This window comes from Harpia harpyja, chromosome 5 (genome assembly GCF_026419915.1).
Source record: "Harpia harpyja isolate bHarHar1 chromosome 5, bHarHar1 primary haplotype, whole genome shotgun sequence".
Lineage (NCBI taxonomy): Eukaryota > Metazoa > Chordata > Aves > Accipitriformes > Accipitridae > Harpia > Harpia harpyja.
This window is the reverse complement of record NC_068944.1, coordinates 41,416,197-41,441,308: the sequence shown is the minus strand read 5'-3', so window position 1 is coordinate 41,441,308 and position 25,112 is coordinate 41,416,197. Positions and strand designations below refer to the sequence as shown.

At 39.1% G+C, this 25,112-nt stretch overlaps 2 protein-coding genes across 3 annotated transcripts in view; one reads left to right on the top strand and one right to left on the bottom strand.

Annotated features, from left to right (window-relative positions):
* The window catches only part of CSPP1 (centrosome and spindle pole associated protein 1), a 67,306-nt gene extending 66,821 nt beyond the window's left edge, over positions 1–485 (bottom strand). The window contains exon 1 of the mRNA XM_052786794.1: positions 388–485. The gene's annotated coding sequence lies outside the window, so the exon portion shown is untranslated. The remainder of the gene's footprint in view (positions 1–387) is intronic.
* Positions 486–674: 189 nt separating this feature from the next.
* Positions 675–14,541, top strand: COPS5 (COP9 signalosome subunit 5). Of its 2 annotated transcripts, none has more exons than XM_052786802.1 (8): positions 675–1,135; positions 1,248–1,482; positions 4,189–4,317; positions 5,528–5,593; positions 7,079–7,164; positions 9,981–10,092; positions 10,918–11,066; positions 14,143–14,541. In XM_052786802.1, exons 1-8 carry the CDS (start codon positions 972–974, stop codon positions 14,225–14,227), a joined length of 1,026 nt encoding a protein of 341 aa, XP_052642762.1. In that variant the 5' UTR covers positions 675–971; the 3' UTR covers positions 14,228–14,541. The 2 variants fall into 2 exon arrangements, with proteins under 2 accessions (XP_052642762.1, XP_052642763.1); XM_052786803.1 differs by lacking the exon at positions 14,143–14,541 and adding an exon at positions 13,143–13,349.
* The last annotated feature ends 10,571 nt before the right edge of the window (positions 14,542–25,112 follow it).

Sequence of the window (25,112 nt, the reverse complement as noted above, 5' to 3'; positions counted from 1 at the left end):
GGCTGTGGGCCGGGGCGGGGGGCGGCACGCCGGGCTCGGCCCCTTTAAGGAGCGCGGCGCCGTTGTTAGGCAACGGCCGCACAACAAACGGCTCCCGCCGGAAGGCCTGGCGGAGCCCTGCTGCCCCCCGCAGGGATGCCCGGGCCCGGCACCGGCGCCCCCCACCCCCCCCGTCCCGCTCCCCGCGCCGCCTGCCCCCCCCGTCCCGCTCCCCGCGCCGCCTGCCGCCCCCGTCCCGCTCCCCCGCGCACCGCTCCCCGCAGAGGAGAGCGGGAGGGCCCGCCCCGGGCGGTGAACAGGACGGCCGCTCGGCCTCCGCGCGGAGGGGCCGGCAGGCAGGGCTGCGGGGGCAGGGTCGCCGGGCGCCGTCCCGACCGCACCGCTCACCGGCGCCGGCGGCCGCAGCTCTCCCCGCGTCCCGCGCGCGCTACCGCCTCCCCGGAAACCGGCGGGCGGCGACGAGCAGCGCCCCCTGCCGCTCTGGAGGGCGGCCCGACGCGGCCCTTCTATCCCGCAGCCGCCAGCCACTCGCCTCCTCCCCGGGCCGGAGCGGGGCCGGGGCCGCACTGGCGCGGCTTTAGCCGGCGACAAGGAGCGGGAAGGGAGGCGGCGGCGGTCTCCCCTCAACGGGGGGGCTTCGCGGCCGCTCCCCGTGAAACACCGCTCGGCCGGCCGGCCCGCGGCGAGGAGGAGGGAGAACGCCCTGCGGCCCCCGAGCACTTCTGGCGGGCCGCCACATGCTCTAACCAGAGCAGGCGGAACAGCCCCACAGTGACCCGCGGGCTCCGACGGCCGCTGCACTGACCCCGCCGAGGCGCGCAGCCCAGCGGCCCTGCTGGGGGCGCAGCGCCGCCCGCCCCGGGCCTGCGCGGACCGTACCACCTCCCCCCGCAACCCCCCCACCCCCGCCGCGCTTGGTTCCGCCGGCGGCCCGGTGAGGCGCGCCAGGGCCGTGCCCGGTGCGGGGCGTGATGGCGGCGGCGGCGGCCGGGAGCGGCGCCTCCGGGAGCGGGATGGCGCAGAAGACGTGGGAGTTGGCCAACAACATGCAGGAGGCGCAGAGCATCGACGAGATCTACAAGTACGACCGCAAGCAGCAGCAGGAGATCCTGGCGGCCAAGCCCTGGACTAAAGAGTGAGTGGGAGCGGGACCGGGCCGGGCCGGGCGGCGGGGCCGGAGGGGCGGGCGGGCGGCGAGGGCCGGAGGCGCGGTGGCCCTGATGGCTTCCGCGGCCTCTCTCTTGCAGCCACCATTACTTCAAGTACTGCAAGATCTCGGCGCTGGCGCTCCTGAAGATGGTGATGCACGCCAGGTCGGGGGGCAACCTGGAAGTGATGGGGCTGATGCTCGGCAAGGTGGACGGGGAGACCATGATCATCATGGACAGCTTCGCCCTGCCGGTGGAGGGCACGGAGACTCGCGTCAACGCTCAGGCGGCCGCCTACGAGTACATGGCTGCGTACATTGAAAACGCAAAGCAGGTAAGGAGAAGGGGCAGAGAGTGTTTCTCCCCTTCCGCGGTGTGGCTGCGGATCTTGTCAGCTAGTCGCGCAGGAGCGTGTTCTGGGGTTTGCGGGCTTCCCGGCCTACCCCCCCCACCCCCCTCCAGCGATAAAGCGGCTGTGCGGTTGCCCCGCGCCTTCTCAAACGTGGCTAAGAGAACTGTGCCGGCAGCAAAGAACGCAGGCCCCCTTAAACATCTGCACATGTATATTTCCATGTCTTACAGTAGGTCATCAAGTACTGGCTTCTCCTTTCCTTTGTAAATGATTTTCATTGCTCAGAAAGTGTTTTTGTGGCTGCAGCTGGTGGCTCGTGGGTGGAACAAGGAGGGAGTGTGTTTCTGAAATAACTGATACATGTTTCTAAAAAGAGCATGCAAAATTAAGTATAAAATATGTGTGTGTCAGAGGAACTTACTATTTGTAGACCAGGAATATGACATTTATTCTTACCTTCTTGCTTTCTCAAGTCTTACTGCATAGCCATACTGCTGTTTCTCACAAAAATAAAGACATTTGTGAAGAAAATGCCAGTGAAGGAATAAGTAAGTTTCAGCGCAACTTAATTATTTGTATTTATAATTAGGAAATTCAGATGAACTGACTCAGGTGTCTGTTCTCCCTCTTCGTCACCCTGTATTCAGAGATCCATGTCATATTAAGCCTGACTGTGCTGTAAAATTCTCACATGCAGAAGGATAACAGAAACACGAATCTGCTCTGTGGCTGACGTAGAAACCAGTACGGCATGTCAGAACACCTGCTGACGTGCTCGTTCCAATACAGGGAAATCCTATACTATGAATAAACATTGAAATTACTCTAACTCTCCAAGCTCAAGTAGTTTTGAGGCCCAGTTTACCCTTTGATTTTTTTCTTTAATCCTCAGAGTATTTTAAACCAGCTAAAATTAGAGGCCTCTTACTTATTCGGTGGAGATAACAGAGCAGTATTTGCATTATTTTGGAGAGCTGTACTTATATTCACAGCCTTATGTACAGTTTGAGATATTGAAATAGATGTGAATTGGGCTGGATCATAACATCAGAAAAGAGTAAATATAATCCAGAAGTAGGTATATGCTGGGACATTTGCTTAATAATTCATCCCTGTTTATGAGAAAATTTAGAAATAATTTATTTAATCTAGTTCCTTTTATGTGGAAACTCTTAGTGTCATGATGCTAATACTGTTGTTGCAGAAAAGTAGGTAACTTGAAAAGATGTTTTTAGCTAAAGATACATTCATACTCTCCAGTTCTTCAGTACAAATAATGGGTTTCAAAATAGTAAGTATATAGCATAAAATTAGTATTTTTTTATATACAGTTAGTTCACCTTATGTTTAAAATAGTCTAGATAGGAAAAGTTTTTTCTAGTTATTTGTATTGTACGGTTTTGTCTATAGTTGGTTCCACAATTTTGAAATTGAACTTGTGTGCAAGTAAAATAACTCGGCTTTACTGGTACTCTGGCAGAGTTTGCATGCTGGCTGTTCTACATTTGATTTTGGCAAGCAGTTGTTCCTGGAATAACTCTTTTTGATATTAGATTGCAAGTTGATATATTCCCCTGTGTAAGTACTTTACAGATGCCAACGTTCCAGTTATCTACTTCTCCATGGGCAGGATCTGTGTTAATACAGTCAAAATGTGTTATTTGGCTTTGAAAAATAACAAATGTTCTTTAGTGTTTTGTTGGTCTCTCCTTCTCTATTATGGGAGATGTAAAGAAAATATAAATATTATTCACCAATTCAAAAATAAAATAAATGTTCCATTCAGTAGGCAGTTTGTGTGTTCTGTCTCATCTTAACATTTTTCTGATTTAACCTTCCTGACATAGTAGAATTTGGCAAAACCAAGCAGGTGATGCATCCAAACACACAACTCTCAGTTAAGAACTGACATATAGGGTTGTACCAAAATTATTCAACTCAGTGTGGAGCGCCCAGTAAGCAATTACTGAGAGAGGATTACAAAACGAGGTGCAATGGGTGTTTGTTCTTCTGGGATTTTGTTTGTTTGTTTGTTTTTCTTCCAGTATTTGTAGAGATAGCCAGGGGTATTATTTGGAAACTCCAATTTTGAGTTTTTCTGATCCTAAAAAAATCTCGAAAATTCATCTTTTGGCTTTCACAGCATGCTGTGGCAATAATTTCTGTCACTTCTGGTGTTCGAAAACATGCCTCTGAAGTTATTTTTTAAACCTAGCAATAATCTCTCTATATGCCTCTGAGCTGTGTTACTGTACTAAATAATGCACATTCATTCTCTACTGACATACCATACATTGTATGTGATTATGTACACTTACGTCATATCCACCCTAAGAAATTTTTCTTCCATGCTGAAAAGTCCCAGCTTACCATCTCACCACGTGGAACCTCTTCTGTACTTCAGCTGTCACTGAAGAAGGAGCTCCTGGCTCCTTGAAGTTCTTTGTTCTGTGGTAGTAGCTGTAACAGAGAATGCTAATGCTACCGATTGTATGGTTTCTAGAAAATAGTTTAGCAAAATGAGGTGTATGTTCAGCGTTTAGTTTAGTAAGTTAGCATCATGGGCTCTGCCTGTCTTTTTTTTTATCCTCTCACCGTGTTGTAGTATGCTAGGAAGCCCAATAGAGGGCAGCTGATCCTTTCCGAATGGAGATTAACAATGGTTTTGTTTTCCTTCACTGCTGTTAGGTTGGTCGTCTAGAAAATGCAATTGGCTGGTATCACAGTCACCCTGGCTATGGCTGCTGGCTCTCTGGGATCGACGTCAGTACCCAGATGCTTAATCAGCAATTTCAAGAACCCTTTGTAGCAGTGGTTGTAAGTACTGGCTGATAGTTGACAAAACTGCAGAGCAAATTATGTTGTGGCGGGAATAATTTTTAGATTTCTGTCTGTTAACATTCTAGTAGTGTGTATTTTGCACGATGGAAGTTTTAGATCCAAATTTTAAATTGGTATCGCTCCTTTTGCTTTGCTGGCCGCATACTAGTCAAACCAGTGGTATTGCTTACTGAGGCCATTTTCACTGCGTTGTTCCAGGTATGGTAGCTCTGTACAAATCGGTACATTACTCCTAACTTAAAGTTCTACTTCGTACTTCTGAAAAAAAAAAAAGTATTGAGCAATCCATATTCAACCACCTGCAATAGAAAAAAATCTGTTTCTTTTGTTCTCTGTGTTGCTGCTTCTGTCAAAGTAGAGCAAAGTGTGTTCACAGAGTTCTGTTACTTTGCATATAAATTATGCCTTTTAAATTAAATCAATGGCATAGTACAAGGTACAATACACTAGGAAATCTATCTTTGAAGAAAAAATCTGAAGAAACTCTCTGAGACCTTCAGGGCCTTCCAGGCTTCAGATCACATTTGAAATCAAAAGTAAACCTTATTTTAGATACTACTTGTATAACCATTGTTACTGTAGGAAATAAAGGAAAAAAGACTGAAATTAGTCAGAAAGAAGAAATACAACTCTGATGGAAGAACTACATTAGAAAAGGATAAATGACCCTTAAGTATTTCTACCATGTGAGTTCTCCTATGTTATGACATAATTTCACAGATTCAGAACGCTTTACTTGGGACTGCTTTTTTCTTTTTTTTTTTAATTACTTTTAAAATTAAACAGGGCATTAGTACGTATGTTAGCAAGAAGATTCCTTCATTAGTATCCTGTATTTTCCGCCAAAATGCAGCAGATCACATAATACTTTTTCTTACCTCTAGTGGTTATAAGATTAAAATGCAGATTTTTATTACGATTTATTGATTGCTTTTAAGTGCAATTTTTTTAAAGTATTTGGGAAATAAGGAAAATGAGTTTTAAAAAATGGTCCATAGAAGGCTATTCCTATTCCCACCTTTTTTGAGTCTCATACCAGCAGATGCCAACTGAAAAAGTACTGTTTATGACAAAACTAATACAATTTGCACTAATTAAGTTTCTGAAATACAATTACTGTAAAGTTAGTTTATGCCTGTAATAATTTATAAAATGCATGTAACAAGCCTCACCTGTATTTCTACAGATTGATCCAACAAGAACAATATCTGCAGGAAAAGTAAATCTTGGAGCATTTAGGACATATCCTAAGGTAAATAGTTAAAATTATCTAGTGCGTGATCACTAAACTGTCTTTAAATATGTAATAGATTCGTTCTAAAGATTACTGCAGTTTTATCATCTGACAGCTTGATCTGCTGTGCTGTACTGTGTGTCATCGTTCGTTCTAAAAGAAAGATGTGCTGATATACAGGTTATTGTGTGGCCTTGGATATTGATTACGTTTACAAAGGTTGACTTCTAGTTTGTTTTTCATAGATTTTTGGCAGTGTTAAATCAAATAGACTGTCTAGATAGTGGAGCTGTCCTAAAATTATATAGCTCCATATAGCTATTTTTTAGTGGATATAGTTGTAGCATTCATCAGAATAGATTTATGTTAATTCTTCGCTATCATTTTTTAGACCTAAAACCAAATGTTAATAGCATGTTTAGTATGTTGTAATCTGCTTTTCATTTTAGAAAAGTAAGATTCAAAACTATCTCCTTAACTCTTTCAAATAAATATTATGAATCTTCACAAAATAATGTACAAAAAACCCAAGTTAATTAAACAACATGGAAGGGTTAGGCTAAAAACTAGAAAATCACATAAATATTGGAGATCCTAGATCTTCAAATGCAGTCTTTTGTTTATACTTCTTATAGAGATAGAACTGTGCTATTTAATTTCAGTCTAATAAAGTTCAGGTATATCCTTCAAGTTTCCGGTTATCATTGACTAATCAAGAACTTCAGGCTGACATCCATTAAAACCGTAATAAACAAAAATGTTTGTGAGAGGTTCCCAGTTGCATTCAAGCATTATTTTTGCGTTGACAAATATACGAGAGATCTTCTTGGGACAGTTAGTGATGCAGGAGAATATTCGCTTCTGTAGGCAAAACCACTTCATAAATACTTCCAGAATTTTGAGCAGGGAGAAGAATCCTACACCTGAAAACCAAATCCTATACAGAAGATGCAAGTTAGAAGTGTATTTGTAAGCAGTCCTCACAGTGGTCTGCGGGCAGTTCTTGCCTAGTTGGTAGCTGTGAGTGGCACCATCTTGGCTAAATAAGTAATTGAAGTTTTAGGTATCCCTGAGGAATATCCAAGACATGGATGTTTCTTCCCTCTTCTCATGCCTCCTGTCTTCCCTCAAAAGAGGATTGAAATCGCTTCCGAGAACAGGTAGAGAAATATTATCTTAGAAGAAGCTAGCTCTTTCTTTGATCTAAAAAATTATCTAATCATAGCTTGCCATCTTACTTGTTTGAAAAATCTCAACTATGACCACTAGTTTGCTTCCAACATGCTTTTTGATAGATGCAAATGTAATGACTGCTAGTAAATGCCAAAGGTAAATCTGAGATCCAAGAAAATTTCAAATTTCAGGCACTTGGGGGAATTTCATTTTCCCTAGGAAAAATAAACTAGAATTGCATAAACTAGAACTTTGTGCTTTCAAAGAGTTTAGGCATTTAAAGAAGTCCCAAAATTACTGTGTCATCTTTTCCCTTTGTTGAATTTTTAGGGCTATAAACCTCCAGATGAAGGTCCCTCTGAATACCAGACTATTCCGCTTAATAAAATAGAAGACTTTGGTGTACATTGTAAACAGTAAGTAACGTAAAAACTACTAACTCTAGCACAAGTTCTCAATTTTTGTGTTTAGGTTAGTGATTCGGTACAGCAAACTACATTTCTTGGAGTGTTTCAAATCTTGAAGTTCTTTGTTGCTTTAGCACTGTTGGTTTTGTGAAAAAGTGTTACTGTTATTTATCAGGAGATATTTTAAGGAAGGACTGTTACAAAGATGAAGATGAACCTGGTTAAAAGCTTTAGCAGTTGATTCCTGAACACTTTTAAGTAGTGGTGCTTTCTTAGGGCAGGGAGGAAAGGGTCAGATGTAGATGTGGCAGCAGGTCTAGGGAGACTGTAATCTGTCTGCTCCTCTGAGTGCAAGTGCTGTGCATCTCTTTATCCTGCATCACTGGGTGTGTTACGATTGTTTCTGTCTTTGGTAGGATTGGAAAGTGGAGCTGCTTCAAGGATAATATCAGCAACAGGAAGAATTACTGCTTTATCTCTTGCTAGTTTACTTTACATGAATTAAAAAGGTAGTTTAGTTTTAACCATTCTTTCTTTAAGTGTTCTATCCCTAGCCACATGTGAGGCATTTGTTTTGCCAGGTCAGTCCCCTGATCTGGTCTGGCTTGTGGGAGCACACGCGTTCTTTCTGGTTAAGCTAAGGTGGGGTGGAAAGTACAGACAGATGATGGAGGCACAGTGTTTGCGAAGAGCAGCTAAGGAAAGATGGAACCACTTCTTTCAGTAACGGCTTGGTTTCAATTCTACCTTCAGATGTTCGACAAGCACTACAGCTTAAGCATCTGTGTACAGAGAACTTGAAGATCTCATTGACATCAGTGTGTCCTGTAGGCTGTTGTGTAGTTTTTCCATGGTTTTGGTGCATGGGTATCTGTTCTTCAGTACACTTATAGTGGCATGCAAAGTCTGACCCTGAAGAGACAAAGAAGTTAAAACAATTGGAATTGGTCTTCCTATCCAATTTGAGGAAAAATCCAGAACAGTAACTACACAGAAGTATTTGTAGAACTGTAATGCTCCTGTCATTTCAGAGTAGTCCTTGTAAGTCTGGCAGTGGCCATAAACCCATGCTTTTAAGCATGAAAGGAGGCTATGTTTTATCCTTCCTATTTTAGAGTTGGTCGAATTGGGATAGTTCATTTGGTGGGGTTTTTTGAAGTTGGAAGTGCTTAATAGTTATTGTTGTAATCTCTGTCTCAGGAAGTTGGCTCCTTGTACAAGCCATTTCTTTCCATCCAAAACAAGAAAGTATTTTCCAGTCTTTCCTAGAAGGAACCAGCAGTTAGGCAAAGAGAGGGTATTAAAACTGGAAATTTGTCACATTACTGAATTACTGATAGTACAAAAGACTAGAGTGATGTTATCCTCTCAGCAGTATGGGTAGTCTGACTAAGAATTAAAAGTTTAGAGAACTTGAATGATGCTCATAGAACCATAGGATCATTGAGTCCAACTGTTAACCTAACACTGCCAAGTTCAGCACTAAACCATGTCCCTAAGCACCACATCTACACGTCTTTTAAATACCTCCAGGGATGGTGACTCAACCACTTCCATGGGCAGCCTGTTCCAGTGCTTGACAACCCTTTCGGTGAAGAAATTTTTCCTAATATCCAGTCTAAACCTCCCCTGGCACAACGTGAGTCCTATCCCTTGCTACTTGAGAGAAGAGACTGACACCCACCTCGCTACAACCTCCTTTCAGGGAGTTGTAGAGAGCGATGCTTTGTACAAAAGGAGTACTCGGCCTCCTTTTCTCCAGGCTAAACAACCCCACTTCCCCCAGCCACTCCTCATAGGACTTCTTCTCTAGACTCTTAATGATCCTGTCTGTCTGGAATGCCAGTGACTACTAATTGCTTCATAGTAGCAGTCTGGATAATCTTAGTCAAACTTCTCTCCTTTAATTGATGTTCAGTGCCCAATGTGAAACTGCTTCTGTTTAATCTTTTTAAGCGAGTTTATTACACTATTCCTCAAACAACTTGGATTTCTAATTTTGAATCTGCCACACATCTTTTTGAAGAACTGACTTAGTATCTCATTTTTCTTAGCATATGTGCAATAAGGGTATTTGTTCTATCACAGAAATACTAAAGTGTGGTGTGTTGGTAGATTTTAAAGTATTGTTCTCTCAGATGGAATTTCTTACAGAAATGCCAAGCAAAATAACTTTCCAGAGAAATCCAGAGATAATAGGATTATTGATAACCTGTTTAAGAATTTCCTGATCAAAATAAAGTTTAATATAGCTCTTTAATGTTGCTGTAATTCACCTACACTAATAACTTTGCATAGCTCAGCTTTCTATCTGCTTTATCATCTCTTGGGAATTCTGTAGCACAACTAAAGCCTGGCTTTCAAAACAGGTGTGGTAGAATGTAAGATTGTTTGCCTTTCTAACATTTACTGCTATCAAACATTCCTAATTGAATTAGTGGTGATATAAGCAAAACAGCAGTCATCTGTAAGTAACAATTATTACAGTATTGAAGATCCCAAGCATGGAACAGGGCGTCATTGCATTGCATAATAAGTTGTTAAGAGAATAATTTAAAAAACCTTGCAATCTCATTAAATAGAACACAGCAGTATGTGTGGGGATTATGTATACCTGTATTAAAGCTGTATATGAAATACTTATGGAAAATCTTTTCGAGTTAGAATTGGAACTGGGAGTAACTTTTTTATTGTTCAGTGCTTTGAATTTTTGAAGATACTTGCCATTGATAAGGATTTTTTGAGATGCATGTTTTTCGGGTGTCACAGCCAAACAAGACACATTTAGATGGAAGCTTATTTTGTTTGCATGTTTGTTTTTAAAGGTATTATGCTTTAGAAGTCTCGTACTTTAAATCATCTTTGGATCGTAAATTGCTTGAGCTTTTGTGGAACAAATACTGGGTGAACACTCTCAGTTCTTCTAGTTTGCTTACTGTAAGTACCATAGCATGCTATCGTGTGCATATATTAATTCACTAGTGGTGAAAGCCAGACCCTCTACTGTAAAATGCCTAACAGGACACTGATAGATATAGATCCCACATTAAGAATCTAACGGGACACTGATAGATATAGATCCCACATTAAGAATCTTACGGGACACTGATAGATATAGATCCCACATTAAGAGTCTATTTGTCAGATTAAACAAGAAAAGAAGGTTTTCCTAATCATAAAGACTGAAATGTTCCTTATATCTGCTCTTTAAAAGTAGAAGGTGGGAATAACTTACGTTTAATTGTATTGGGTTCTCTGTACACTTAGATTTTGTCTTAAACACCATTTAAAACACCTTTTAACCTTATATCTTTTTACCGCACTGTAATGTATAGTATGCCTTAAAATAATGGTATTGAATAAGTAAACACTAAAAAAAAAAAAAAAACCAAACACAAACTTACAATGAGGTTGCAACAGAAGTACTACAGGTAGACCTTCAATGTAACAGCTCAGCATCAAAATATTCCTTGGTCAAAACCAACAGTTTTACTTACTCTTTCATAACTTAGGGCATGGGCGGAAAGTAATAAGGAGTGCCCATTTCAGACTTCAGGTATTGAGCATTTGTCAGATGTTCAGCTTCTGTTCTCTGAACCACCATTCATGTGCCACTCAAGTTCTGTATCACTTCAATTGCAGATACAAGTTAAAATGTGCAGTTCTACAGTCTTAGAGGCTCTTTTCAGATTTTATTTTGTGTATAAATACTTGAATTTACAACTTAGAATTCAGTATGTTTATTGCCTTCTTTCTCCTAAGAATGCCGACTACACCACTGGCCAAGTCTTTGATTTGTCTGAAAAATTAGAACAGTCAGAAGCTCAGCTCGGAAGGGGCAGTTTCATGCTGGGTTTAGAGACTCATGATAAGAAATCAGAAGACAAACTTGCAAAAGCAACAAGAGACAGGTAAGATAACACATACTTGTGTTCTTCCCTGTAAAAAGTGTCATTTTGTTTTAAACTTTTATCATGCTTTTAATTGGAACCTACCAAGATTATAGGTAAGAATGATTAGATTATAGATAGGAATGAGAGACTCCAAATGGCATTAGTTATTTTTAAAAGTTTAAGAAAACCTTGCCTCTATTAAACCTACAATGGCATTTCAATCTTTGTTTCTGGAATAAATTCAACTCTAGTTTATAGTTTATTGAACAAAAAATCCCTGTTAAATTCCATCAGTATATGGCAAAGCAAAAAAGATGTTTTCTGTCGAATGAAAATAGTAGCATTGCTAGAAAATAGCACATTTTATGTGATTAATCAGGTTTAAACTAACAGTAAATAAAATTCTTAGAACATAATTTTAAGAACTAGTGCTAACAGTCCAGTAAGTTTAGTTTACACTTGTGTAATACTTTCACTCAAAAATTTAAGAGCTCCCTTTTTTTCGTATTTCTTAATTAATACATCCACAAATGAGGAAGGGTTTTTTTGTTGTTTTGTATTTTGTTTTTTAAGAAGTAGATTACAGACATTCTGGCCTTTACATTTAGCTGCCCTGTCTGATAGCAGATACTTGCTATTATCAGTTAATGAACTTACCATCACTGGGTATAGAGCATTATTTCAAAGAAGTTTTGGTGTTTTCCCTCAGTATTCCTTATATGTTTGTTGGTAATGAGCTCTTTTCTTTTTTGAGCTTTGAAGTACAAAAGTTGCTTCTCGCTTATACTTGCATCTCTCTCCCAATAGTCTTAAGAATGATACATGTGCTTAGACTATCTATATAATGTTATAGTCACTATTTTTCCAAGTAAAATCTTATCCAACAAGTCATACAGTATCTTGGGCTCTTCAAGAACATTGTATTTGGCAAATTGCAGACTTGGAAAACCAAGAAGTACTGCACTGTACATGCTAGTACAATCTCAGGTCCATCTGTGGAGAAGACAGGACTCACCAGCTTGCATCTTAGGAGCATTTTGAGTGAGATGTAATTCCATTTAAGAAGGAACAATTCTGTAGAATCCCTTGGAACAGACTGCAAAAATTGAGTAAAATCTGGGGTGTTCTATTTTTCAGATTTGGAGGTTTTCTGGTCCTCTTCCTCATCATTTTATCTTGACATGTAGAACAGTTTTCTTGTATTCTCCCCGCCCCCCCCCCCCCACCATTAGCAATATGTGCCATAGTACAGACTTTAAGGAACTGATTTTTGACATACCAGATGAGTGGTGAGTTTAATGGTAGGTAAAAAAATCAAGAGACAAAAAGGAGGCCTCGTGTGAAGAGACTGATTTATAAATAAATTACTTTATTTACATCTTGCTCAGTATGACTCAGGTGAACACAGGCTTTGCCTTAATAAAGAGGGGAGTTAGCTTGTGTTGGACAAGCCTTTGTTCCACAGTAAGCTATGGGGGAATACCTGCAAATGTAATATGGTCATAGCCAAATAGACTCGGAGTTGCTGTTGTGCTAGTGTCTTCTGTGCATTTGTTTCCTTGTTATGGAAGTTAACACCTCTTACAAGTTTTCTAACAAACGTGGTCAAGTTGGAGGGGGATTGACTTTATAGAAGTTAATACCCATTTAAACTATTTTAGTTGCAGAATACGTCTGCGATGGAGTTAAGGCTGTTGCTAGCTTACAACACCCAGGTTAAGTGATACTTTCCAGTTCCTGTAGTGAAACGGTTATGATAGCAATGCTTTAAAGACAAGAGAAGGATGGAGATGCTGACAAGTTTGCTTTGATTTTTATCCCTGTTCAGTGTCCCATAATACTGACCGCATTTTATTTTCACATTACTCTCACATGCTTACAGTTATTCTAAGAAATAACTCCTTCTCTGATCATCCTACTATATTATTTCTTGCAGTGTTTCTAGAGATCTTTCTTTTCTGTTTTTATTTAGTCGTCATCAGTAGTTAGTTTATAAATTGTAAGACTGGAAGGGATTGTTGTTGTCATCAATTCTGTTTTCCCATGTAACAGCGGCTACTGTAGTTCCCAAAATTGATTGTAACACTTTTACAGATGCATGTTTTTCTTCAACTAATAATCTTTCCGAAGAAAAGAAAAATTACAGTAGAAGACTTGTGCTGACAATTGAATCAGTGACACCTAAATTACTTTGAAGAAATAAGCTTGCAAAGTTTGCTAAAGGATTATTGGGTGTATCTGTTTTAAGAAAAACAGTACTGTAAGACATTAGCATAAAGGTGCTTACAGTTGGCTATATGATATCTTCTGTTACTGTACATACGCATCTCTAAGAGCCATTTTCTAAGAGTATATATGCATTAGCCAAACTGTGCTCCAAGCTGGCTTTCTTTGCCTAGGATTCCTTTATCTATCTAGTAGTAATTTGTCCCTATTCTCCATGCCTTCAGGGCTGATTAATCTTTTGCATTTGTATATTCTGTTTTGAGACATTTTTATGTGTTAGTTAGGCACTACATCCCCCTAAGCCAGGCACACTGGATGAAACATGTATCAATAGGAATCCTCTCAGATGTTCGGAGGTTTTGCACATGTTACATATTTTCACTAATAACTTATTAACTCTGTAAACTCTTCCTTTAATGTTCTCCGTAAAGTTTCTCAGAGGAGCTGTGGTTACCATTCACTACTGGCCAGGGGTGGGCAAAGGAGATAAGACAGAGAACAGTGAGAGCCTTCAGGTATTGATAACAGCTGGTAGCTCCATTCCCCCAGGGATTTTTTTTATTTTTTGGTTCAGATGACCACAGAGCTCACTTGCTATTGTTAATGTAAGATGTCCTAAATTGCCAGACAAAGAAGTTTTCTGGAATTGGTCTTTGTGTGTATAGTGCTCGTCAGTTTGCTTTTTAAGTAACAAAAAGCTATTGGCAACAATGGCTAAATTGCTGTGTGTGACTTTTTCTTTCTGGACAGTTGTTAAGATTCATGGGGTTATGGGCACCCTGAACTTCCAGAACAGCTGAATATCTTCAAATAAAATGACAGTTCAGTTCAGTGTTTGGCCAACGTTGAATTTATGCTTGTTTTTCAGCTGCAAGACCACCATAGAAGCTATACATGGATTGATGTCTCAGGTTATTAAGGATAAACTTTTTAATCAAATTAATATAGCTTGAAGTGCATCACCAGCTGATATGCATCTCCAAAGCCGAAAAAGTCATGGTTTCTTTCGCTTGGACTTGTTCAATTTGGGAAATGAGGCTGAAGTGGAAAATTAGTCATTTAAATTGTAGTACTTTAATATTTCCCACCTGTCTCACCAGTTCTAAAGAACAAAATGTTCTGAAATGTAGTGCAACTTTTTGTTCTTTATCATAAAACACAATCAGTTTGGAGAATTGTTCCAAAAGAAAAAAATGTGACTTCCTGGATTTTGCTCTTAGGTATTTATCTCTATTATCTAACTGCAATAAAACAAGTTTGAAAATGAGTGTTTTGGGGCTTGTATTTTTTGGCAAATACTCATCTCCTCTTACTTTTTTTCTTATTGAAAGAATAAGAAAAGTTCTGTCCACTCACTTAGGTTAGATCAGTAACCTATACAGTATAAGAAGTTTGTTTCTCAGATTTTCATTTCTGAGTTTAATTTTATGAATTGAAATCCCATTTGCTTATCTTTTAACAAGTTACTAAATGTAATGGAGCCTTTCCTGATTTAGTTTTACTGGTCCAGCCAGAAATGGTTTCTTCTCACAGTGATGAAACATTCATGCATGATACAACAGTATTTTGCTTGTAGCTTCACACTTATGAGGGACATTTTGTATTTCTAAGTAGTCAAGGAATGACCAGTTCCACAGTGAAACTAATGATGTGGTTATATACCATTTTTTTTCTCCTACTTACCCTCTATTGCTTGTCATAGTCACTTGTTGCGTGCAAAGGAACAAAATGAAAAATTATTATCTCTGAAATATACATTAGGCTAATTTAGGGCCACAGATACTAAAATGCATTAGTCATAATTGCTGGCTTACAACATGGTGCTGCTGCAGGGCTGATCTAAGTTTGTTTTGGAGGCTTTCATACTGCATTTCAATAATACAAGATGTTTGGATTTCTTTTAAGTTTTTATCCTTAATCCTGAGTTTCCTGGGGTTTTTGGAATGTTTACTTTCGGGATAATTTATGATTTATACAATATGCCGTTACACTTTATACCTTAAGTAACTGATACTGCTTTTCAGCCTTAACTCTGCCTTGATGTGGGTTTTGTTTTTGTTTTGGTCTGGAAATTTTAATAGCTATTACTCATGTGGGGCTTTTCATCCAAATGGCTTCCAGTGTATTTGAAGCTAAGATGCAAGTTGCACAATGGAAAGTTATCATTCAGCAGGGAAATGCAGGTACCCTGAAGCAGAAATTCATAAAGAGTTTTAAAGCAGCAGCATCCAACACTATAGGAAAAATATATTTAATTGGAGCTAGTAAAGTTGAGATAATTATCAGATATGCAGTTTGATAGGAGAACAATCTTCTTCTTCCAGCATGACAGTGATGGTGGGGAGGCAGGAGAAGCAAGCTGTGGTATTTTAATGTTCGAAGCTATTAATTTTCACAGAAATGGCAGCGATAGACTTCTGTACAAGCAAGCACAGTACATAAGCTCACAGCAGTACCCTTTAAGTTCAAGGAAGACACAGCAAGTGTACCTGGCCAGTGACTTTTCCTACTTATTTTCTTCCACAGGTGTTTGTGAGACCTTAAATTTTTAGCACACAGCCATTGTCCCGCTCAATATGTGTTTACACAGAGAAGTATGCTGCTTTTGTGAGTTAAATACCTATTAGGAAATGTAACCTGTGTTGCCACTTTATAGAATTCTCTTTGCATAACATGATCCAAAAGTTTTGGACATCTTGTATCTACCTGAAATATAAATTAATAGTTTAATCTCTTATTAGTCTATTTAGCATATTTAAACTGTCCTCATTTGTGATAGCAGTGAGCTGAAATTTCATGCACTTAGGCTCAGACTAAATGTTTTTTAGTCATGGTTGGCTTTAAAATACCAAGTTGTTTTATAAACTATAGCAGTATGAATGCTGATGCTTGCATGCTGGTGTAAATAGTTGTCCATTATGTTATGTGTGGTGTTACTTGCTGAGCATCTAGTGTTACAACTCAATTTAAAATCATACATGTAGTGAGGCTATACCTGTGGCCTGTGTAGGATCCTTTCTGCAGTGTTCAGGAACCAAAGTAACAATGCCCTTGTCTTTGACCATTTTTAATGCTAGCATTATTTCAAATTCTGCCTTAACTGAGATCAGAATTCCATGCACTGAAGATGATTACCACAAAGGAGTCATCCAGTATATATGCACAGGCACACAAGTGTATCCTAAACAATGGAGGATCATTAAGGGATAGAAAGTACGCCTTAATTCTACCAGATAGTTTTGAGACTTTAAACATAGTAGGAATAAAGGTATTCTTGAGAACAATATATGTTGTAAATCAACAAATACGTGAATTTGTTCTTCCACATTTGCACCCGCTTTTTATTTAGAAATTAGTTTATGCAAATGAGTGCCATGTATGAGGTAATTATTTTGACAGCTAAAATAATTCAGTACATACTAAAGAACATGCAAATAGGTTCTATTTAGATTTTTGAAAAAAGCATGCATACAAAAATTCTGAGTGCCTTTGACATTTTAATAAATAAAAATCTAATTCAATGACCAAAATTAATTTATTCATCTAACAGTATTTGCCAACAGATATTAAAATTATGGAACACTGAAAGTGCTGAATTGTGTTTGAACTTCTTCCCTCTCCTGTTCTTCTGTTTTTCTTTTTTCAAGTTGTCCTGTATGCTCACCTTTCTCATGTATGCAAATTGCATTTTTAAACAAATTACACATTCTAATCTCAGCAAAATCCAAAGAAATACATGCATATTTGTAACAATCAAATACCGAGGACTAAGCTGTAATTCCTGATAGAGTACCAGTTTGCCTTTGCTGTGCACAGGCTTTAAGAGGCACCTTTGAGAATTATTCTGTGATTACTGGGACAGTCAAAGATGCTTCATTGTCCTATCAGACCTCCTTCTCCTTTGAAGTTCCCTTCAGATAGTTGGTAAGAACTGGAATGGCAGCTCCTATAAATTAACTTTCTTGCCTGAAGGTTGAATGGTTGTGCTTCTGTTGCCACACGGAACCAGAAAAAAGATATAATTTTTCTTGCCTTTTTTAAATTTACTGAATGGAGTAATGCAGCTGTGAGAGACTGGCTTCTATTTCTGTTCACCTGTTGTCCTACCTTCCAGTCTACCTAAAATGCAAATATGCAAGAGAAGGTAAGGCGTTATGGGAAACACCCTGCAGGTTGGCCATCTCTAACAGCAGCCATAGGAGCGCTGCTGGGGAAGAGCACATGAACCTGGCCACTTTTTTACCTGTTTTGAATTGATCTAGTAGCTTTATAGAGTATTTCTAGTTCTAATAGCATGGCATGTGCAGGTTAACAGTTTTGTTTGCCTTACCCTCTGCCTTTATGATTTATTAGCTTTTATCATATTGTCAACCTCAGCCTTCTCTCCAAATGGAGAAGTTTCAGCTTTTTCATGCTGTTGTTATAAAGCTGCCACTTTACCCACTTACCATTTTAGTTGCCCTCCATACCATGTCTCATCCTGCTTTGACCTTGACACGCAGAGCCCAGAACTGCACTGTACTCAAGATTTGGGTGCACCAGAGTTTTACAGAGAGGCAAAATAGTTCTCCCTTGTTCTCAGTACCATTCCTGGTGACACCCAGTGTTTCGTTGGTTTATTTGGTTGCTGCTGCTCATCAAGCTGATAATTTCAAAATCTGAAAAACTGCTTAAATTTGAATTGGTAGGTACAACTCTGGAAAACATTGTGACAGTATGGTTCAGATTTTCCCCAAGATGCATTTATCTGCATCAAAGCTCCTCTGGCACATTTTTGCTCACTCAGTTTTGTGAGATCCTTGTGGAGTACCTCACCATCAGCGTGGTATTTGACTACCCAGAAAAGCCAAGTTACCAGCTGAAAACTTAAAGATATTTAGTTATCTTTAACTCTTCAGGGTTTCATCTGATTGACATGCTCATTTCAGAGAGGAGTTTACCCCAGTGATACTGACTATATTTTATAATGTATTGCCATACTTTTGGACAGTAAAATCCAAAATGCAAAATATTGTGCTGTCTACAACAAAATTCAAGCCTGGGTTGTCTTCATAATTCAGTACAATGTCTAGCCATTGTTTAGTATTCTGAATATCCAGAATACTGCACAGAGAATAGTTACAGAACTATAGGACAAACTTTTGAAAATAAACACATTGGAGGACAAACATTGTATTACAGTGACTCTGGGGAAGAATGTTTTGCTCTCTAAAGGCTGTACATTGGAGAAGTAGATGGTTTCAGGACTAGTGCATACATGATGAGGTGTAGGTGTAGGACTCATGCACACACAATTATTCATTTATATTGCATATGCCTGCACTGTATCTGACTGCCATATATATATGGAACTGAAAATAAGCACTTCAGAAACTGGCAAAGTTGTATTCCTTGATTATTTTAAAAGTAACTTAACAGCAATAGAGACATTTCAAATTTATACGTATAGGGTATATCTGAGGTATCCAGTCATATAAAGCAGGAATACTTCTGTTTCTCAGATTTTATATGTAGCCAAGACACTTAAGGTACTGAAATTTTGCTTTGAAGTCCCACATAAACAATTACATTACCTACTCAGTAGATGTGTTCTTAACTAATCCGTAAAATGTATCATCTTCACTCTGGTTGCATTTGCTTTAGCAATGTGTGTGGATATTGTTCAACAGAACTGTAAAAAGCTAAATTAGGTGATCAGGCTATTAGGGCCAATTTTTTCTAAATAATTCTGCATCCAGCAGCCCCCATTTGTACCACCAAGCACGCAGATCTTCAAAAACTCAGCACTTACTCAGAGGGAAAATGGGAGTTACTAAACGTTAAGCGTTTCCCTAGGTCCCTTACATTAGATGTCTATTGGCGACTGAGCCTTTCTGAAGGATTAGCCCTAATTGGGAGTTCTAAGCAATAATCTCAATACACTGAAGAAATCCAAATTTTAGAAAATGTTTCGCTTCCAAAAACTCTCTGCCACCGTTAGTCACCAGTATCTGGATTGTGTTACAAGCTCTGTGAATCTTTACTCTTACAAGCAATCTTTGTGTGAACCACCTCACTGAAGTCAAGAAATATTTTTGCTTTAGAAAAAGCTAATAAAAAGGCTAACTTTAATCTTTCGCTTTTCAGCAGTCTCACAATTTCTTCAGTAGTCCTCTACCTCACATTCACACCAGGCCAGAAGAAATATTCCTTGAGCTTTTCATAAATTATCTTTAATTCCAGTACTGGAATAACTGGCAGCTGTGAGCTGGCTACAACAGCTCTGTTCACTGTCTGTCTTTGATATTCCCTGGAAAACTCTCCCTACCCCACAATGTCTCTGTTCAGATCCCTATTTTACAAGGGACTCTTGTTCTTCTTGCCTTTGGTGGCAGTTTGCGCACACGCGCTCAGATTAAATAGAATGAGCTCTTTTAAACTTGCTATTTAGTAAATGAAGCGTAATTTTCTTGCATTTCTATCACTTTTGCCTTTATAAAGCTTCAGCTGCATCTGGTTTGGGGTATTTTGTTTTTACCTTAACCTGTCTAGTGTTTCATGAAACTTCAGTGCAGCAGGCTATTCCTGCAGATACAGTAGCTTTAGAAGGTATAAGGTTGCCATGAACTTGGGTACTGGATCACTCCTGCACAGTGTAGTACAGTGCCCCAAGGCATACAGTGTTTCTATAGTACTCCTCCATTTATTATGAACTGTAATGCCAGTTGATTATTTAATGTTATTAAAAATGCAAGAATCCAAGATGTAAAGGTAATTGCTGACATGTTCCTGTTTTGTTTACAAGGTTAAAAATATACTAAATATAATTAAACATTAATTATCTTATGTATTTTCTCCCCTTTGCTAAATTTTGGAGATTTTTTTTATTTTAGGTCAGTGTTTTAAAATAAGTTTTATATGTTACTTTCTCTTTGATAAACATACTATTTATTTTATCTATTTTTATTGCTGTGCCCCAAAAAATCCAAATCAGAATTGGACTCTTATTATGCTACTAACATATACTTAACACAATATATTTATATACAATATTTAAAGTATTTATTGAAATCCCAATATAAAAGATTTTTTATATCATTCCACAAACTAGGTTAAGATAAAATGATAAAAACAAATATTTTCAAAATTACAAAACCAGACAAAATTTCAATACTACAGAGTGGAGCTAGCATCATTTTAAGGGTGCAAGTCCCTAAGAGGTGAAAATGATTAAAATATGGGGTGATAATACATAAGATTAATTGCATGCACATAGAATTTTTTTCTTGTGTCAAGTCTTGAAGAGCTGATGTCAGAGAGTGTCCAGTTAGTTGAAGGATTTTTCTGGAGTTAAAACCAATTATGCTAAACCTTTAAGGAATTAATGAAGTATCTCGTTCCTTGGGGTGCATTTTTTATGAGCTATAGTTTCACTTTTCAGAACCTAGCAATAATATCCACGAGGAAATTTGTAATTTAGGAAAGTTAATTTTGACCCTCAGATGAAACTTCTAACATATGAAATATTTGCTGTGACGTTTGGTTTGTTTTTAATTATGAAAAATTGCTTCATACAGGGCTTTCTGAAAACTACAGTATTCTGGGAAGTAGCATGGTCCAGTGGATAGGTCATAGGAGTGCATCTCTGGAGAACTGGGTTTTCTTCCTGACTTTTCACAAACTAGGAGTGCATAAACTTTAGCAAGGCATTTTTGCCAGAGGTAGTGTCTGTTTTCCTCTCTATGAAATCATGAGATTGATCATTAGCCTTTTAAAAATACAGATGAAAAAGGATATGTAAGTATTACCATTTTTATGCGCTAAAGGTCATCGCTACATTTCCAGTTTGTCAGACATTACCACCTTAAACAGAAATTCTTAATAATGCTGTTAGCAAAGAATGTTTACTCTGTTTTGCATAGTTTGTCTGTTTAGATCATCACGGATAGGAAATGCCTAAGCCCTTTGAGGGGATTAAAAATATATTGGTTTAGGAACTCTTCATTTTCAATTGAAATGTGCATTCAACTCCTATGTAATTTGTCCATCATTTCCTGTGTGAATTTCTCTGTTTGCTTTAGACCCGATTACCTTAGGGCTTGTGTATAACTGCAGTGGCATTACTTTATTATAAAAGGAAATTAATTTATGTGCCTGCATCTAATGGCATGCAATCTTTAGTAATTACAGCCATCTGAACTGTATTCGCCAGCTGAAGACAAGTTGCATTCACTTACTGTATCATTTGAGGTTAGAATTAAGCTTATATTTTTGATCTGTTTCTAAGGGAGGCGTTTTCAGTCTGACTTCCACAAAGCTGGACATATAACTGGAGAAACCTAGAGGCACTAAAACAGCAGATATTCTTCCAACTTAAACAAGATGTATGTATTCTATATGGTGATACAAACTCCAGACTAGCTCCTTATTATACCAAGTTTTTGTGGAACATACTCCTTTTCCACTTTAAAAATTCTTCTTAGGACAACTAGGTAAAATTCTCAAAGTGGCAAAAATGATTTAACACAAATATTTATGTAAAACACCAGTGAGGGACAAATAACATGTAAATAACATCTTACATCTATTTAAGAGCAAAGAAGAATGACTGTGTGAATACTCCTATTTACTCTCTATACAGTGTTTGACAGAATAACGCTGAGATACCAGTACATCTTCTGGCTGTTTTTGAATAATTGCAGCATATAATAATTTTTACTTTCTCTTCTTGGTTCATCTGTCAAACTTCATTCCAATATTTGGAAAGCTGATATTTTCTCTATGGTGGAAATTGTAAAAGTGCATTTTGAATTCTTTCTTATCACTTATCTTTGGAGACAGAATCTTGCATTTGCCCTTCAACATTGTAGTCTCTGCTGGAGGTAAGATACAATGTTCATAAAAAAACATTATAAACACTATAAAGATAAAATGTTTTTTGTAACAAACAGATAGTTTTCTAATAACTTCACTTTTACTTCCAGGTTCTAAAAGATTTTAATGCTGGGAGATGCAGAAAGGCTATTTCACTTTTTGGCATCTGCCAATAATATTAATGACGGTAACAGTTTTGTACTAATAAGAGACCTTAAATTTTTATAATAATAACTATCCATATTGGGCTTTAGGCTTTGTCTGGTATTGGACATATTTCGACTTGATTTTATTTGTATTTGCAGAAATAATTTTTGGAACTTTTGTAAAGGCCAGCCTGTTATCTATCTCATTTTAATCATATTAGTGGTTTTGTGTCTTAGCTCCAGTTTTGCTTAGGCTTGCACAGTTCTGTTGGTATCAGCAGTCAGTATGAGCAAAAGTGTTAATCCAACCACAGAAGAAGTGATAAGGTATAACCAGTGAAACAGCAGTAGTGTGAGACATGAACTGTGCATGGTTGGTGAGGAGGAGGCGGCACTGCAGGCACGGAACTCCAGTCCAGTGCTTCTCCAGCACAGGGAAGAAAAAGTAGCTTAGCTTTGAATGCGTAATCTGTTACTCATGCATGCATGAGATCCTGCTAAAATAATATCAGGAATCAAGAGGTGTTGTCAAGTAGTTGTCATGCAACAGAACAAGTCCAAGAACTTGAAGCACTGCATGCAAGGTTAGGGCTTTACAGAAATAATTATTCCAGGTACCTGTCTCACCTAAACCACTTCCAGGATAGAAATATATACATGTAGAGTTATGCTGCCACACACCTATTTCAGAGTAAGTTTGACATGTGGACAAAATTGAGGAAACTCACATATTTACCAGAATTATTATTCATGAGCAGCAAAAATAACGATGCCCTGTCTCCTGCAGGAGACATCTTATTCTCTGTTGACTGTAACTAAAAGGTTAGTGGGTCCTAGCTGGCGTTCCCATCCCCATGTCTGTAACAGGCCCTCCACACTGCTCCCGCTCTCCCTTCTGCTTTCCAGGCCACGGCTGAAGGAAGGCTGTCGGATTTCCGACGGAGTTAGGCTAGTGCCCACCTGCCAGATGAGCAGGTAACTATTCAGGTTACACTTCAGCCCCTCCCTCAAATGAAGACGCTAGGCTAGGAATCTTTTTCTAACCAGTTGATGATTTTTGTAAACGGTAGAATTTATCTTCCTATACCTCTGCTCTTTGCCAGTTTCAGACAGAGTTGGCTTGATGCATTTAAAAGTTACTAGGCAGTACATACAGGCAGAGACAACAAGAACAGGTAAGCACCATGTCCTTAAGAAACCAGACGGACAACGTCAGACATAATGGATTATAGCTTTATTTTTCAAACGCACACATTTCGGTACAGCTCTCTGCAAGTTTACTGAAATTAGAGCACTATTTGCTCTGCTCTGTGTTTTTGAGAACCTTATATTTGCTACCTTTGAAAACATAAAAAACAAAACAAATTTAAATTCAGTGGAAAAAGTTGCTTCATACATACTTTACATATTAAAACACTACACTGAAGCCACTGTGTTGATTCCATTTTATATACCTGTCTAGCCACAAAAGAGGAAGGCAAGACATGCTCAGGAAAAGTTTGACCGAATAAGAAATTTGAAACCTGACCCTGAAAAAGTCTGTCAGAAATTGTTAGGCTGAATTTAATGTTTTACAAATAGAAGTGTGAGTATCTTCAAGGATATATGTCTTGCTCATTATATGACACACTCCATATAGAGAACCCCTATACACACAAATTGCACTATGTAAAATGCATGGTAGTGCTTATGCAAGGGAGGCTCTTAAGGTGTTTTATGTCCTTAGAAGTAAATTTCAGTTCAGTGTTCCAATCTGGAACTGTAAGAAATATAGCCATCAATGATTTTACACAGGTATTTCCAAAAGCTTTTTTGAAGACAAGAACTTTTTGTACTCGGCCAAATTACTGCCATCCTGGAGAGTACACAGATGATTGTTTAATACCCTGGGCCACCAGATGAGAATCCTATTTCAAATCTTAATGAATACTCTCTCTGAAACTTCTCATAGCTTTTTCTGCCTTTAAATCAAACTACTAACAGACAGCCCTAGACACCTGCAAAATCTACAGCCATGAGGGAGAACAAACTAAGTCCAAAATTAACTTTCAGAATATTAACACACTTTTTTTACAGAAACATTTCCCAGAACAAGCAGCTCCAGGGCATGCATAGTTTAGATTCCACCACAGAAATAAGGCCATCTTATGATCTTTTGTATCCTCAGAGAGGATATAGGAAATTTGAAGTTGGAAGGATCGGCCTCTTTATACCTCATCTGCATTTCTAACAAAGGTGAAAGTGGAACACGCTTGCTCATAACAACATTTTGTGTCATTTTTCCTATAAGAGAAATAAAGTCCTAATCTTCTTTTCATTAGAAGCAATATATTTTGTCACTGACCAGCTGATGCACTTTTTATGTTCCAACACAGCAAGCACACAACACGTAGTTATATTGACTTCAGTGAGTTATTCATATGCTTAATTGATAGAAACACAGAATGGTTGAGGTGGGAAGGGACCTCTGGAGGTCATCCGGTCCAACGTACCCACTCACAAAGGGCCACCTAGAGCTGGTTGCCCAGGACCATGTCCAGATGGCTTTTGAGTATCTCCAGGGATGGAGACTCCGCAGCCTCCCCAGGCAACCTGTGCCAGTGCTCGGTCACCCTCACAGTGAAAAAGCATCTCCTGACCTTCAGAGGGAACCTCTTGTGTTTCAGTTTGTGCCGGTTGCCTCTGGTGGCCCTGACCTGTGGCTTAGCAACACTCTTTCCTCAGAGGTGTAGCTAGGCCCATACTGCAGGCTAAAAAGCAACACCCAGCCCCCCACCCCAGCTCACCCTCGTGGGCACATAAGGGGTCTAGCCAGGGGAGGAGTGGCCACCAGCGAGGC